We start from the raw sequence: 18,613 nt of genomic DNA on the forward strand, positions 1-18,613 counted from the left end.
AATTCTAAATGCCCATTCCAAAAATCAAATAAAAGTATAAGAGAACTCAATGTTCTTAGAGGATGAGTGAATTCTAGTTCTAGGTCAAGATGAGCTGGAATGTCTGGTGAGATGAACAGAAATCATGAGCTTATAAAACAATAGGCATACTGATACAAACAAAGGGAACAAATTATAAGAGGCTCCTGTGGGTGACAGTTTCACATTGTACAATACAGTGAATAATGACAATGTTGGATTATGAAGTGTAAGGCAACATAATTGCTCATGGTTTTGGTTGATGATAGTGATTATAGGTAAATAATTGCAATAGGAAGAACCACCGTACCTTATGATATAATTACAGTCAATATGCATAGGATGAATAATGACAATATCGAGTCTGTTTGAAAAATAGGACAGTAACAAATGACTCACTGATGATTCACAAATGATGGACAGGACTGTGCTGGAAACTTTAACACAGTCTCAATGTATCACTTTAAAATAAATTAGTCAGTAATGGGGAACATAGCACCTTTTAAGTATAGAAAATTGGAAGATTTGATACTTAAGCATATTAACAATGTTAATACCACAAGAAATAAGTTGGACTTGGATTGAGCAGTACCACATCTTCCTGATGCAGTGCACTGAAAGGCATCAGATCACTGCTGTGGGATTCTAGGCAAAAAGATTAACACGACCGTATTAAAACTTTTAGGCAAATTCGAACTTAAGGGCACTTAACTAGCCAGTGCTCTTTGTCTCTTTCTTTACATTAAAGTATAGCTACCTAATTTTCTACCGTCTCTTTCTTCCCTTGCACCCTTCCTGTATCCTCCACCTGGCTCCCAGTTGAAATCTTCAATGGAAGGTCTCTATTAAATTCCTCCCCTCATGGCTCAGAGCACTCTGTTGCAGAGGCAGTGGTGAAGCCAGAGTGGATGGAGTGCCAAAGCCCCCAAGGCCCTTGAGACACAGCAGAGTTGGTTCAGATATGAACTCAGAAACAGACTGGGACAGTGTGCAGAGAGCCAGAAGGGTCTGAACCAAATGGGGTCCTAGAACTAAAAGAAATGGGGTCCTAGGGCTGCAGCAAGAAGAGGGCACAGGGCCTCATCCAGAACCTACAAGCTATCTCCGACTGATACCAACTGCAAACACACAAACAAATGAACAAATACATAAATAAATGTACATGTGTATGTATATATTTGTGTATGTATGTATGCATGCATGTATATATATATATATATGTGTGTATGTGTGTACGTATGTATGTATATATATGTGTGTGTGTGTGTGTGTGTGTGTGTGTGTGTGTGTGTGTGTGTGTATTCAAATATGTATATATCTGTGTCTATATACATTTCCTGTGCATTTTGTATTTGGCTGTTTTGCCATGTTCTGATTTGCTCATTTGATTTATCTTATTGCATTTTATTTTATTATTATTGCTCAGATTCATGTTTTCTAACAAGAGATTGAAAGAGTGTAAAACAGCATAGTAGGAGAGTAAGGAGGAGTGATATAGATGTGTATATTCCTAGTCATATACGTACGTTCTGCTTAGAATGCTTAGTGTCTAAAGTTAACTCGAATATGCATACATATGTATACATATTTGAGTGTGTGTGTGTGTGTGTGTTGTGTATGAGAGAGAGAGAGAGAGAGAGAGAGAGAGAGAGAGAGAGAGAGAATGACAGACAGAGAGAAAGAGAAAAGAGAAAGAGACAGAGACAGAGAGAGACAGAGTGAGAGAGTAATATTTTTAGGGCTGACTGCTTCATTATGAATAACAAAAGAAGACAGATATTTTTCTCTATTAATTTACTAAAGTCATAAAAACATAAACACTGCTGAATATCAAAGAGACATAAAGTTAAGAGATATGATGTTTAAATAGTAGCCATGTGTCAATGTTCTTCTCTTAATTTCTCTTAAATTAAGTTTCTAAACATTGCAGATTATTGAAGCATACATACTTATTTTTATTGTCTCAATTTTAACATGAAATTATTTAAACAACCTAGGAAAAGAGATAGTGTATAAGTTATAAAATAGACTAAAGCAAGTAATCCAACATTTTATAGCAGTGAAGTAGTTCTGCAATTATTTACCACAAAAAAAAATGGCAAAGAAATAACTGGACCTCATATAAAAATAAAATTGAAATCTTATTCAAGATTTTTCATAAATAAAACAGTATTTTAATAAGAAACAGATTGTTAATAAAATGAATAATAAATGGAAAATACTAAGAACTCATGAACATTAAAATACAAAATTATAAAATACAAGTATTTAAGATGAATAACATATTCATTATAATAATTGTCATCAAAAGTTGTATACAAGTTTTAACTTTGCATGTAATCTACTAAAACTTTTATGTACTGCAGATATTTTCCACAAATAAAATTTTATTCCAACATAAATTTCCTAAGGTTTTCTTTAAGTATTTAAAGAAGTATGTACATTAATGTTCGATATCCAGAAAATCAAAGGTAGGTAAAGATCATAAGTCTATGTCACTAAACATATTTTCAAAAAACATAGAGAAAAAAAACCCAGCAACATGGCCAATGACTATCCTACAAAAACACAGATGCAGTCATATTAAATGAGGCATGAGCTGTAAGTTAGTATGTGTGTTTTACACTGGGGTAAATTTATGAATAGAAGAAAGAATAGAGAAGCTGCACCCAAAATTAGTCAATGGATATGAGATAATGACTAAATTAGGACTAGTGAAGTCATCAAGACTCAAATTACATATGTATATATAAAATTTTAAGCTTGGCTAAAATTTATAAAGGATGAAAACTTACTTGTAGAAAATACTGATAAAATATGGTCCTTATCAGAAAGTATTTCAAGTTTTAGGGAAATAAACCCTTGCAATATAAAAAGAGAATGTAGCAAGGAGAGTGTCTTAAAATTTTTACATAGCTACCATCATTCATATAAACAACTGAAATGTGAATTAGGCCTCTTAGGTCAGAAACATACTGAAAATATTGTACAATTTGCTCAAGTCCTGTCATGCATTTCTGAATGAAATTAAAGAAGTAAATGGTCATCATCGTGAAGATAATCACATCTTTATATTATTAAAACAAGGACAAAGTTATTGCATAATAAATAATAGTTATTAATTTTGAGAACATATACAAAACTAATTTTATTGCTACAGACTGTACATTCTAGGAAAATACAATTACTGTACTTAAAGTCTTAAAGAATATTTGTTATATTTAAGAATACTTTTTATTATAGATTTAAGGAAAAATGATTTACAAAATTAAATGTAATAAACCCAGGAAATTCTTCTACATGTATGGATTTCATTGTTAACTGTAATTTTAAGATAATTTCAATTAAAGTTTTGGTAAATTTTTATTTGTTTATTTGGTTTTGTTTTGAAGTTAATGTGAGAACCTTCTTAGTTACTTGTTCTGTTAAATGCAGACATACTTGCCAGGGCCTTGGAGATACAATGTTGAACAGAGATGATTCCTTTAGTAACTTTGCAATCACTTCTTATAGTCCTGTGTTTAAAAAGTGTGTTTCTTTGCCAGAAATTTAGAACCTTCAATTGTCTTTCAATTCCATCACTTTATGATTCTCCTTAGTCTTCCAAAATATTTCAACGAAGTTCCCAGCTAACACCTTTTATAAATTCTGGCCACAGAATCTAACAATCCTCAGTCATAATAACCGGGAACATTCATGGGATATGAGATAATGACTAAGCTGGTGAAGATATCAAGACCCAAGATTGATACATTAGACTTACCGCCTATATCTGGACGAAGTTTGTTATCATAACCTTGAAGCAAAGAGTTGAGAATTTGTGTGATATCTCCTTCATGAATTTTTGGTGCCAAGACCCATGTTTTATTCATAGTTAAATCTTCATCATCTTCATCATCTGCTTTATCGACACTAAATGATTCAAAGAGAATGTTGCGCAGAAAAAGTTTTATCAAAATGTTTACTTATAAATATGTAAGTTACTTCAAAATTATAACTTATATGGTAGTATAAAAAGAGGGCAAACATACATATTACTTTAAATTGTAATAAGTTACAAGGAAATGCTAAATTAGAAATACATTAAAAATAATACACATTAAATATGCTAAACCAAATATAGAATATGTCTCTAAACTGCTCATAACATCGAGATTATTCAATAAAAGTATGAATATTGCTCCCTAGACTTGTTCAGATATAATACTCAAAGTTGTATTTGGTGACTTGGTATTGTCTACAGTAAATAGTTAAAATTAAAAGTGAATAATCATAAGCAAATTTATAATAGTTTAGTAAAATATTTAAAATATGAGTATGTTACAAGAATCAAAAGATAATATAAAGAAAAGTATTATTAAACAAGATTTAAAAGTTTTTATTTCTAATTCTTTCATTAAAAACCACCAGATCAAATACTCCCAGACAGAATTAGAACTAGAAAAAGAATTAGCTTCATAAACTTTCTCTTGACTCATGCCCATTACCTATATCCTGTCCTTCCTCTCCTCCTGACACTTAACATTTGCTCATCTCTTTTCTGTAGTGTCCTCTTTTCTGCACTGTTATTCTATATTCTTATGTGCATTTGGTTACATCTATACCTATAAACACAGATACATTTATAATAAGCATAAGCATTCAGTTTATTCCCAAATAATGGTAGAGACATTCAAATAAGACAGATATAGATGCAAGTAAAATATTTTTTTTTAGATTAAAAAATAGAAAATAAAAGTAATTGATTTTTTTCCAATTTTTATGAGGTATTTACTTCATTTACATTTCAAAAATTCAAAGGCTATCCCCAAAGTCCCCTATACGCCCCCTGCTCCCTACCCACTCACTCCCACTTCTTGGCCCTGGTGTTCTCCTGTACTAGGGCATACAAAGTTTAAGCTTAACCACTCCATTCTTCTTTAATGGAATCATTATAGACTAGGCAACAGACTCTATTTTATTAAGTCTTTAGTTATTCAATGAAAAAGGTCCAACACCTAAACCTAATTATTGAAAAACTCAAGGAAATGTGCTATTCTAAATTACATCAGTTTTATCTTGGTATATTTATATCAATATGCACTATTAATACATATCTATTACTGTGCACATGAATTTTTAGTAAGTACACACTCTTCTTTTTTGTAAATATAATGTGTTTGAATCTGTAGATTATATGTTCAGTGTCTTCTAATAACCCATAAGTAAAACTTTGATCTCCAGCCTGAGGAACCACTGGAAGGTAATAGGATCTTTGAAGATGGATCCTAATGGTGCAGGTATCTAATTGTGATATGCCTTTGAACCTCATCATGGACCACCATACTCTTTGTCTCTCTATCCCCTTGCTTCCAGATATCACAGAGGGTACACAAGCTGTCAAATATTGCTTTTACCTCTCTGTCATGTGGCTTTACTAACCAACACAATGGAATCAACAATTACATGGTGAAACTTCCAAAATTATGGGCCAAAATGAGACCTATCCACATGCACTGATTTCATCTGTTATGTACTTTTTTTTTTTACAGTACAAAATGTTAAGCAATTGCAACATTAAATAAAACAATAAAGGGAAGCTTAATTTCAAAGTAGTTGTTTTCCTCAATCATCTCTTCAGTGATTCTGATATTTTGAGCTAATAGCTAGTTATGTTTAGTTTCTTTACAATGTGTTTGTTTTTTTCTATTTAGGCACACGTCTTGGTCCAATAGCTTTTGTCTTGGTCAGTTCTTCCTGCAAGAAAATTATACAAACCTTGGCCTCATGAAGTAATATTTGACTCTTTAAATGGTTTTTTAAAAATAAATTATTAATCACACCCAAAGCAGAAAGTCTAATATCATATAAATTTAACATGGCAGATAACTAGTTGTATAAAGGAGAACTTCACATTTTCAGTCAAAGAATGAAGTCAGCATGAACAAGCCGTAACATAACTAGAGTGGTCAATAGCCTAACTTTGTAAGCCACATGCATTCAGATCAGTTTGCCACTAACACACTTTAACCTGGTATTTTCCTATTTATAAAGTCTTTTGTGGTCTTTTTTGGTCTTTATTTCCTATCTTAGGAAACAAGTAGACATATACTTGTGCCTCTTGCCTCCGAGTCTTTTCTCTAAATTTTTATCAGTTTCTCTCACCAAGGCCACATCCTGTACCCGGGCAGATTTAGTCTGATCTCTGTCCATTCATTTTATCCTACTTAAATGATGATTAAAAAAATAGAATGTACTTTAAAAAAACTTAGAAAATCTCCTTTGTAGAGTCACAAGGTAATTGCCAGAGCACAGCTCCATGCTTCTGCCATTATCTGTATTCTAGTACATTATCGATGGAAGAACAGCACCTGAGGGATTGGTTGATTTGACTATGATCTGTTGGTGGATCTGAGATTCTGGTAGTTGCACTGCAAAGATAATGAAATACTGCTTTCATTGAGGGAATTTTTACAAATGAAAATGAAGGCTTTCCTCTACTCTTCAAATAAAGCAATAGCTATTGCAAATAATAAAAAAATAAAGTTTCATGATTATTTAGTTATTAGAATCTTATACAAGTGTTTCATTGCCTTTTATGTATTTTGCAATTTGTGTTTATATAACCTTATATTATTTTCTTAAACATATCTCACTGTTTCCTCTAAAATAAATAAGTATACACTTAGGCAAACTAAGATATTGACCACACTTAAATTAAAAGAACTCAGGCTGGTGAAATATCTTGGAATACAATTATTTTAAGTTAGTAAACATATAGAGGCTGAGACATTGTTAAAAGGCTATCTTTTAAACTCCCTTGCATGTCTCAATCCATGTTATAGAAAAGGAAATGTTTGGTAGGTATGGAAAAGCTGCTGAATATATAAGATTCCCTTGAAACACAATTGCAGTCAAATCTCTCAGTAAATTAAATTAAAGTTTGCTTTTTTTCCCCTTAGCTTGCATGGTAGACTTTAATAAACAAAAACACACAATTATAGTGAGTTATATTCCCCTATCAATATGAAGCACAGAAAAGTGATCTTGTTAATATCATAGAGCTATTTTCATCATTTTACCTCATAATAAAAAAATTTCATTAATTCTAATTTCACTACACCTTCCTTGAAGCTATCCAAATGAGTTTCAGAATATTTGTTAAATATTTTAATATCATATTGGTCTTACTTGGATAATTAAAAATACAATTTTTGAAATGTAATTTTATGCTCTAGGGGTTATTTAGGTCTTATAATCAGTTTGGAGATTACTGTAAAATCGATGTATTTTGGGCAACAATAGGAAGTAAATACTCATTACTAAATTTCCTTTACTAAGATTAGAAAGTTTCTGGACTCATTCTCAAAGAAGTCTATAAGCAATTTAAATTCATGTAAATGTAACCTCAATGAGTCTTTGAGTCTTGATAATGCAATTTTTCCTAATTATCTACTCTGATAATTAATGGTTGGATTGTTATTATCAGCAATTGTGCCTACTAAATACCAATGGTTTTAAGGAACTTTGCCTACTTTTATCTTGTGGTAGTTGGTTCCTTTGACATGTTATGTCATCTAATATGCATTAATTCTGGGGAAAACACATACATCACTACTTCATAGATAAGAAAGGAATTGATTTACAGGATGCATTATGGGTTAAATAATACAAAGTGGATGTGTTTTTTGTTTCTAAAAACTTATATAAGCTAAAGTTGTGTCTTCTGAAGTTTCCCTGAATAACCTGGTTTATCTCTACTAAAGATGGTGGGACATGGATTTGCTACTTTGAAGGAGATCACATTATACGGTATGCCTGAACCTTATTGAAAGTTCTAAGTCTAGAATTCTTCCTTCTGCAACTTTTGCTTCCAAGAAGGTAAAATGACCTGAAGGAATCACATTTCTGAAAGTGTGAATATTAAGGAATAACACCTTCTCTGTGAAAAAGGCTTTCTAAGGAGATTGGTCTCCAACACACAGTTTTCATTCATTTATGGATAAATTACCATGTATTTGAAATGTGTAAAATTCTGGAAATGCAATGACAAATAGTATGACATTCCTGACTTAGTGAAGATTTCCTAAAATGGAGCAGATATAGTTAAACAAATAATACTGAAAAAATCACACACAATAGTATTTATTGAGTTAAGAAAGAGCAGGCATTTTATAATGTGAATATGCTTTAGTAAATAATTTAATATTCACATAATAGATTGTTCATATGTAACCAATTAATGCTTATAAATCATCAGAAAGGAGGGGTTAGGAACTTAGCCAAGCAGCTGAGAACTCAAGCAGGTGCCTAGTATGTTTGAGGTCTTGAATTTCATCTCAAAAATTACTTACCAAAACTAGAAATATATGGCATTATGATCACAAGAGTATATGAATATAACATTAAGTAGTTTGTTTATTATTTATATATAAAGTGAGTCTAAGTATTTGGTGAGAAAACAGGTGACATGTATACTCAATATTTTATACAAGTGAAACCACAGATGTAATTCTTTATTTAATATTATTATGCAATTTTCCAATATATAATTTATAATATTAATAGAGGATCTAATATAGAAGTATTCACAGCCTAAGAATGAACTTCTGCTTCATCTATACCAAAAAGTGTTCTGAATTGAATTTCTAATCATAAAAATAAATAATTAAATGGAGCTTTTTCTGGGGAGAGATAGAACATTATTCTGTCGACTTAATTATCATGATAACCCTGAAATTTGCTGATAGATTCCCTGGTCTGGGAGCATGACTCTCCAAGCTATCCAGCTGAAGGCACTGGAAACAGTTCTGGAACTCTACAGGCCTGAGTTACCAGCAGCTGCTCTCAGGCAATAACAGAAAAAGCAGGGGCAGTACTGAACCTATTCATGTCTGATTCTTCCCTTTCTTGGAAGAGCAATGTATTCTCAAGACAGTCCATCTAAACTTCATCTTCTTTTTCAAGTTTCACACGTATCAAGCAACTGTTTTGCACAAACCTTCTCCTGTCCATTCGCCCTTCTCACATAAACTTTTCCTATATATTTTTTCTCAAATATCTCTAACATGCCCTATCTCATCTTGACTTCTGTACCCCACCCTGAAGCTTCTGCATCTACAGTTATCTGTAACTAGTTACAAAAGAATGTTTTGATGTCATGTGTATCATATCTTCCTAACCACTTAATATGATGCAATGGCACGTTATTGCATAGGAAAGTACTTTGATGGCTACATAACTTTTGTTTCATGTACAAAGTGTTTTTACCTAATATTTAAGAGATAATATAAGAAAAGACAAGTGGATTTTTGTTATACAATCAGAAGAGGAGCCATGTCTAAACACTGATAACATACATGTGCCTAAAGCATATCAACCAGCCATCACAAACCAATTTTCATTCATAAGATGAAAATTTCTTAACTTCCCTCAGGACAAGCCTGTTTCAAATCTGTGGCTGTGGAATTATTTTTAAATCCCTCTCTCTCACTTACAAAATGACCTACTTAAGATGATGAATTATAGAGTAACTCTATAGATAGTTCACATAAAAAGGGCAATGTGTTCTAATTCTGACACACAAGGGTGTGTCTCCCATTAATCTAAGAAAAAACACAGTGTAATCCAGACCATCTAAATGAATTGCCCATGGAATTTCTCTAAACTCTAAGGGACTATTATCTGCCTGTTTCCCAAGGTTTGAAAAAACAAAGGTTAAAATTTCAAGTGATATCCACTGACAAGGTCCTAAATTTTACATAGTTATTCCCTATATATTTACTGGACAAGGACAGGATGCTTATTACCTATTGTACTGAGAATACAGGGAAGAAAATCTCTGTGTAGTAAATATAATACATAATTTGTTACTGTTACTTGTACTTCAAAAATTTGGGACCATCAAACTGATTACTACATCACCACAAGCAAAATCCCTATTCCAGCTAATGCTGCTGCTGTTACTACTTGCACTACTACTCCCACCTTTATTAATATGGCACCTCATATTATCATTATATGATTTGCAGGGATTATACTAACTCTGCTTTCCAGAAATAAGAGTAAGCAAAAGACATTGAATGCAACAGGATAATTGTACTTGGGCAAGGAACCTGAGTTGCCACCATTTAACATTTTCAAGAAAATAATATATACTCAGACATTGTGACTACAAGTTTTGATCTTATTTACACATCATGCTGTATATTTAATTAGCTGAAATTTTAAATATTGCCATGTCAATATTAGTAAATAACATTTGCTAGATTATTTGGTATAGTAATTAGTGTTGGTTTACAGAGCTAAAAAAGGCATAATGATTAAATACCCTTTCAAGGGAAATGGGTATCAAAATATATATTTTACATATTTTACTATTTTCTTAAAACATTCCGTAAATAAAGCCCAGTTAAGAGCTCTTAACTTAATGCAAATTATATAATTTCATTTAAATATAAATAAATATGAGAGACAAATAATTTTCCAAAGGTTCTGAATGCACACAGAGGCAGGGGTGAAATATGATTTATACAAGTGTGAGGGTCTCCATTCAAATAAGACAGGTAGAGCTGTACCAGTATAGAAGTCGGGCAAACATATGATGAGCTAGGAGGATGAGACTGTGGTAGAAAGAAATCTGGTAGGAATTATAAAACCATAGATAATAATGCAGTTGTCAACTATGTATGAATTCAGCAAGCATTTAAGGTATAAAGCAATCTACTTGACTTTCTCATTAATGCTATAACACTATAAAATTTAATAATGTTACAGCTATTTTATGTTACTCTATATAATTTACCACTAAATGACATGCATATATTATATATTGGTAGATAAAAATCACATAATTCATTTTGTAAATGTGAGTATGAAATACTATGTAATCTCTATGAGTGCTAGGGAAATAGATTACTGATAATGATACATGAGTAAAATAGAAGAATGCTGAATATATATAGCACCTATTGATTTGGACAAATTTACTAAACAACTGAGCTGTGAATTATAGTCTAGCTTCAATTTTAATGCTACTTTATAAATGATGGTATCTTATTTACTATAACTATAGAGTGATTGCTATGTGTTTAGCATCTTTCTAGTTGATGAGCATAGAAGGAGAAATACAATAACCCCAGATTAAAACTTGTAGAATATATAAGGTTTGGATTATACATTAGTATTGGTCTGTTAATGAAACTATGGGGCTTAAAGAAGTTATTAAAAGATTTTGCTCCAGATTGTTCTTTTAGTTTACCGTTTATTTATTTGCAAATCTTTGGAAGCTGGAAAAATATTGTATTTTGAAAGGGTACATTGGTTTGGTAATCTGTATTTCTCAGAAATCAACCAGAATTAGCAAAATGGGAGATGGTTTCACAAGCACCACTGCTGATGGGTAAGGAGAACTACACAATAAGTACAGGGACTATTCACATCTGTGGAGCTAGAAAATGGCCCTTTCTATAGTCATGGCTAAACTCTTCATGAAGTTTCAAACCAATGGCTTGGCAGCAGATACAGGTCCTTTCTGGAACTGACTTGCATAAAACAAAATAAAATAAAATGTAATTCAATTCAGTGAGGCTGAAAGAAGAGCAAACAATAACAGCCATAGAACACACAGCTGTTTTTGCTGAAGCAGGAGAGGTGTTGTGCCTTGACTGCCTGCTTACATAAAAGTGCTGTAGAGAGTAGCTGGGAAAAAGCACAGTAATTATGATATTCAAAACAAAACAATGTTTTAAGAACAACTATTTTCCTGCAGGAATTTTTGAAGAGAAAACCGTTCATCTTTTTTTTTTTTTTCATATAATATATCTTGATTATACTCTCGCTTCATCTAATCCATCCAGTCCCTCCCCACCTCCTTTCCCATCAAAGGTCCACACGCTTTCTGTCTCATCTTAAAAAACAAATAGAATTAGGATGGATAATAACATATAATGAATATAATACAACAACATATAAGATAAAATAAAGTCTAACACAATGGAATTGAACAAAACAAATAAACAGAAGGAAAATGGTCCAGGACAGGGGATAAAATTCACAGACTTGCTCATTTCTCCAGAAATTTGATAACACTAAACCGAAAGCCATACTAATATATACAAAGGGGATTTGATGCCTTCCTGTGAGGTCCTGTGTATGCTGACACAATCTCTATGAGTTCATTACATATTCTCTGATCATTGTGATTCAGGGGACCTTGTTTTCTTGATGTCTTCCATCCAGCTGGCTCTTCCACTCTTATCACTTTGCCCTCGACAAGTTTCTCTGAGTCCTGGGGGGAAGGATCTGATAGAGGCATCCATTTAAGGGCTGAGGTGTTCCAGGGTCTCTTACTGTCTGAGTAATGTCTACTTAAGGGTTGAGTGTTCTACAGTCTTTTATTCTCTGAGTAATGTCTGCCTATGGATCTTTGAATTTGTTCTTGTTTCCTGCAGGAGGAAGCTTCTCTGATGGCTAAGCAAAGCCATAAAAAGGATATAATAGAATGTTATTAGGAGTCATTTTATTACTAATATTATTTTCCCTTTAGAAGAATAATATTTGGTTTTATCTAAAGTCTCCAGGATATCTAGTCTTGGATCTTGGTTCTTAGTCACCCAAAGAATGTCAAATATGTAAATATCGCCATAGTTGATGTTAAAAATATTATGGATTTGATCAATAACATAACATTCCTTCAAGATACATACACCTTCAGTCTTAGGATAGTTCACGGAAGTGAAGTTGTGTATAATTATTAAAATTTAACGGATTCTGCAAAAGATCAAACTTAAAGGAGGAATGAGCCAGAATGATTATTTTCCTCTTCAAGTTTTATAGCATTTTGTTATCATGTGTCAACTGGCTAGTGTTTTCTTTCATTATATACACTGTATTTGGATGATAATTTTGCCACTCCCAAAGTCCTCTCAAATCATCCCTCGTCTCAAGCCCACCCAACTTCACTTTTCCTCATATTCTCCCTCATAAACATAACAAAATTCAAAGAACAAAAAGTCAAAATAAGTAAATAAAAACATAAACACACATACACACATACACACACACACACACACACACACACACACACAAATGCAGGCAGGCAACATAATATCCATTTTGTGTTTTTCAGCTATTTCTGAACATGAAGACCATCCTAAATTATGTTGATATATCCAATGAAACACATCGGAGAAATCCAATGAAACACATCGGAGAAAACTGGTTTTTCCTCCCATGAATCTATAAAATAAATTGCAGTAGCTTCTTGTTTGGGGTGAGAATTTGTACCTATTTTCCCTTCTCTTTGCTGTGATTTGATCTAGTTTGACTGAATTTGTACAAGTCTTGTGAATTTGCAGTTCTTGTGAATTTGTATGTTAGAAATTGTTCTTATGACATTATCAATTGGAAATATTTAAGGAAGATTTTCTGTGAAAGACAATGATAAGTGTGGAATAAAATATTACACAGAGTCTTCTATGTCTGGGGAAATTTTCAGATTAAGAAAAGGAAAGGAATTATATGTTTTATATACATTTCTTAATCTGATTTTAACAGTTTCCATTCTCTTTTGCTCAAATGAACTAACTTGGTGATACTCAATATTTTATGTTCAATAATATTTGGTATCAGAATTTCTTTCTTGTAGGTGTTCCTATTCAAAGAAAGAAATTATATAGTCAGAGTAAGTCTAATTTGTAAGGCCCTACCCATTCAGTGTGACATGACTATTGTCATGGAAATCCTCATTATGTCAATAAATCTCTGAAGAATAGTTTTAGATTCAGGCTTTGTAACTGCAGGTCAATCATGTTCAGTCTATACTTCTTTACTGCTGTGCAGGTATATATTCATCAAGTAATAGCTAAAGATAGACAATCCTTTCCCTGTGGATCTTAGGACTTACTTAAATGGAAAAAACTAATTTCTTCAATACAATTATTACTGATCATCTCTACTGGTTTCAGAACATGCATTCTCAAAGAAAATTTTCAACTGTTGGGATTAGCCTCATTTGTTTTCTCATACAACCCCATTACCTACAGTATAACACTGCAGAAAATAGTATCTCAATTATTTTCTCCATGAATTAATAAATAGGCATGTGCCTAACATAAGGTATCCATTATGGCCATTTTTACATATAATTTACAATTAATTGCACATTTTAAATACAAGTTAAGCTTCTGCAAGATTTGAAGAATTTTCCAATATTCATACTTCTAGTTTCAAGACAGAATTCACCAGAAACTCTCTTAGATCTCATTATTTCAGCTCATGGATCCTTGTACTTAATTATCAACACAACAATCATGAAATACTGTAAGAATGCAGGGCATGGCACACACTCACACACACACTCACACACACTCCATGTTTAGAGCCCTTGATCCTAGTCTGAAGGTTTAATATGCATCCAGAATGGCTCTCACCATTTCCTTTATCTAGTCTGCCACCATACACTTTTGCTCCTCCAACATTTATCATGGATAATTCTTGAGATATTTATATGGCTTTGATTTATCTGATAATTTTATGTGAAATTTTAATCTAGCCTTAACTAAGGGCATTTATTTTTCTTATATTCTAGTCAGATTATCATTCTAAAATCTATACATAATTAAATAAGTACTTAATACTTAATTTATTTTAATTATATATAAGACTTAGAGAAAATATATTATACATTTCTATAATTATGTATATGCCAAATATATAAATATATGATATTTCTATATGTACATACATGATTTTCCCTTACTTAATATTAACTCCAAAATAACAGAAAAAAGTGACAGATCGTTTATAAATATTTTATGTAAGTTGCAAACATAAATATGGATTGCCTACACAAGTTCCACCTGTGATCTGCTGCTCATAAAACATTCAATAATCTTTATATTTTTATTTTTATTTCATCTTTGAGAATTTTAAGCAATGCATTTTGATAATATTCAACATCCTTTCCCAGTTCCACAAAGACCCATTCCCTTCCCTGCCTAAATAACTGTTTCATTTTTTCCCTTTTCAAGTTCAAATTGATCTGCTCATATTCTTTTGGATGTATGATCATCCACTGGAGCATGATCCACATAACAGGGCCAACTCCCTGTAAGAAAACTGAATCTGCCTCTACCTGCAACTATCAGTTGCCAATGGCTCCACATTTGAAGTGAGACATCAAGCCCATCTGGGTTCCATGCTGGGTTTTGTCTGGATTAATCTTGTGCATGCACAGCATTTAAAGCTCTTCTATGTAAATTCCCCACTAGATCTAATTCTATATCCACCCTTTCCTGTATTTCCAATTTTTACACCTTCTTCCATAATGGTCCTTGAACATTTAAAAATGAGTGTGATACAGATGTTCAGCTTATGACTGAGCACTCAAGATTCCTTCATTCTCTGGATTTTTTCCAGTTGAGAGTCTGTGTTGTTCATGATCTAATGCAAAAGGTACACTAAGCTATGGGTATAAGTCATCGAGATTTGTCCAGTAGCATGTCTATTTAGCAGAATAATGACACACAGTATTGGGTAGCCCAACAGTGTATGATTTTCATTTGGTGGAGTTGGTCTTAAATCTAACCATAAATGGGTGGGTATCTAGTCTCATGATGGTTGTGTCACTATTATACCACTAAGCATGTCTCCAGTGCTAGTCATTACTGTTACTTAGTAATTACTGGTAATATTGATGATTATTTGTATATTCTAGCTGTATGCATTGATCCTTCTAGCACTATGAAATCTAGCCAATAGGTCTGAATCTTCCAGGTGAGTTCTAATTCAATTTCTCTTTGTTCTATGACTCAAGTATCTGGTATCTTCAGTAATAGGGTCTTACCAGACTTAGGGTAACCAAGATCATTGACACTAATCTGTAATATAAGGAGAAATATGGAACCTTTATGGGCAACAGCTTCAAAAAACAGTAACTCATTTCTGATAATACACTGTTTATTTGTTAGCCTGTTCTATCTAGTAAGAGCTTTGTCACTCAATTGTATGATAATTTTATTTAAGTTCTTTTTATATGTGTATAGATTTTTGAATGATTCTATAGTAGTAGGTTTCCTTCTGTTTTTTTAAATGTGATTAGTTTTTCCTCATTTATGCACAAACATAAGAAAAACCCTATAGTAGAGATACATCAAGTGGCAGGTTTCAAGAAGGAAATGTGTATCTGTTATAAATTTCTCAGGAAGGTGCCATGAAGCCCCATTCCTCAGTGAAGGTCCTTTGGGAGTTGCCTGGGAGGAAGAAAAACCATTTTCTTTAAGGATTGATCCTTTAGGAGTGATATTCATGTTCAAGTAGACGTTCTTAAGCTGTGCAAATACCCACAGGCAGTGCTGCATGGACTTAGTATAGAAATGAGTAAAACAGAACACATATGGTTGAAAGGGAATCATGATGGAGGACACAGTAGAAATTGGAGCAAAAGAAATGAAGGATTAACTTTATCAGACACACTGTATGTATATTTTCTACCTATTTACTGCTGTGATAAAACCCATGACCTAGACACATTGTGAAATAGTTCATTCTGCTTAGAGTTTCTGAGGGATAACAAAAAGCATTGCAGCAAATTTCAGAGATGAAAATAGGAACAGAAAGAAGAGAGCTCAAGGCAGAAAGACTGAACTTAGGATATGTGAGGCTTTGAACCTCAGGGCCTGCCTCAGTGACTTATATCTGACAATAAGGACATACATCTTAAAGCTCCGCAAACAGCAGCCCCAAGTGGAGACAATGTTCAAATACTGGAGTCAATGAGGAAATCCCTCTTATTCACATGACCTTTGTGTGCATGCAACATTTCTCAAATAACAGATGTTTTACAAATTTATTTACCAAACCTAGCAAAACAAAACAAAAAATTGGATGTGATTCTCAGAATCACATCCAATGATGTGGAAATTTGGTGAGTAGAAGGAAAATGACTAGTTTGTCTAGAAATAAAATAGTGATGTATCTAGCAAAATTCATTGAAATTGTGATTAACTAAGTTATAAGAAATAAAAACCATATTTATAACAGAAAATTGCAGATAGAGTTAATGTTTAAGAGTAGTAAACTACAGCCTCTTAAAGAGCATAAGAAAACATCAATAGGAGAGTGGAAAATAGAATATATATATATACCAAAATTTTGCTTTAGTTTTCATTAGAGACAAGAAAGAGATACATACCACAGTAAGCAAATGAGAATTCAAAGATTATAAAAAAACAGTAAATATATGAAACTATGTTAACACTCACTGGTAGTAGTATAAAATACATTAAAATATAATAAAACTTTTAAACATCACACTGGCACAATATTAAATGGTCCATCACCAGTAAGAAGATGGATAAATGGCATTGTATAACAATTAATGGACTCTGAGACTTGCTCTGCATGAAGTAATTTAGAAATATTGATTAACTTATTGTAATAAAAATCATGTATATTATTTACCTCTGGACAAATAATTTATGCTTACAAAATTCATGCTTATAGAACTGAGAAAGTATATTTAAATATAATTTTATAAACCAGAGTTCATCTTCAGTATAAAATACTAAGCCAATAAAAAGGAGTATAGCTAAATTTATTTATCTATAAATATGTCATTTTTTCATATGGTATGTTTTATTACTGCTGTTTATCTTATGAATTCTTATTATTTGAAAATCGAACATATATATTTGAATCATATCCATAAAGACTATCTTAGTACCTAACTTACCATACCAACTTACCATAATGCTCACCCCAACTCCTTCTCAGATTCATGTCTTCTTTTATATTTAATAACCTGCTAAGTCCTATTAGGGCTACCCTTGCACACATTAGTGACACTCCATCAACAGCAGAAGCAAACTACCAGCAGCCAGATCCCCAAAGGGAAAGTGAGTGACTCTCCCTCCCTTCCCTGTTATCTACCATCCATAACTCCTCCAATAGGAGTAAAGTCTTCTCAGGTCATTTATGCTTTTAAAAATATTTTGAACAGTTCCTAAGCTTTTGCAACATAGTTTATTAAGTCAGATTAGAGCTATAAGATTGAAAACTTTTTTTTCTAATAAGAAAGAGACAGAATTATAGCAGAGTAGACTTTGGAAAAAAAATCATGATAGAAGCATATATTTAGAAAGATGATAAAAATAAAATGATAAAAATATTTTTCTTAATATTTGAGATATCTATTATGAAATATTTATTTTTACTGATACTTAATAAAGTAAAAAAAAAAACAGTAGCAAATGTTACTAATAAAACATGAAAGGTGCTGGTACAACTGGCTGTTATGTAAGGAATGAGAATTGATCCATCCTTATCTCCTTGTACTAAGGTCGAGACTAAGTGGATCAAGGAACTCCACATAAAACCGGAATCACTGAAACTTATAGAGAAGAAAGTGGGGGAAAAAAACCTCGAAGATATGGGCACAGGGGAAAAATTCCTGAATAGAACTGTAAAGGCTTGTGCTGTAAGATCGAGAATTGACAAATGGGACCTCATAAAATTGCAAAGCTCTATAAAGCAAAGACACTGTCAATAAGACAAAAAGGCCACCAACAGATTGGAAAAGGATCTTTACCAATCCTAAATCAGATAGGGGACTAGT

At 32.4% G+C, this 18,613-nt stretch overlaps 1 protein-coding gene across 2 annotated transcripts in view; it reads right to left on the minus strand.

Moving 5' to 3' along the window:
• Positions 1-18,613, minus strand: part of Gabrg1 (gamma-aminobutyric acid type A receptor gamma1 subunit) — a 76,630-nt gene that overhangs the window by 47,812 nt on the left and 10,205 nt on the right. For both annotated transcript variants that reach the window (XM_021210631.2, XM_029545421.1), the window contains exon 2: positions 3,782-3,930. In XM_021210631.2, coding sequence (XP_021066290.1) covers positions 3,782-3,930 — 149 coding nt within the window. The remainder of the gene's footprint in view (positions 1-3,781; positions 3,931-18,613) is intronic.

The sequence above is a fragment of the Mus pahari genome, chromosome 13, assembly GCF_900095145.1.
Source record: "Mus pahari chromosome 13, PAHARI_EIJ_v1.1, whole genome shotgun sequence".
In the NCBI taxonomy this organism is placed as follows: Eukaryota; Metazoa; Chordata; class Mammalia; order Rodentia; family Muridae; genus Mus; species Mus pahari.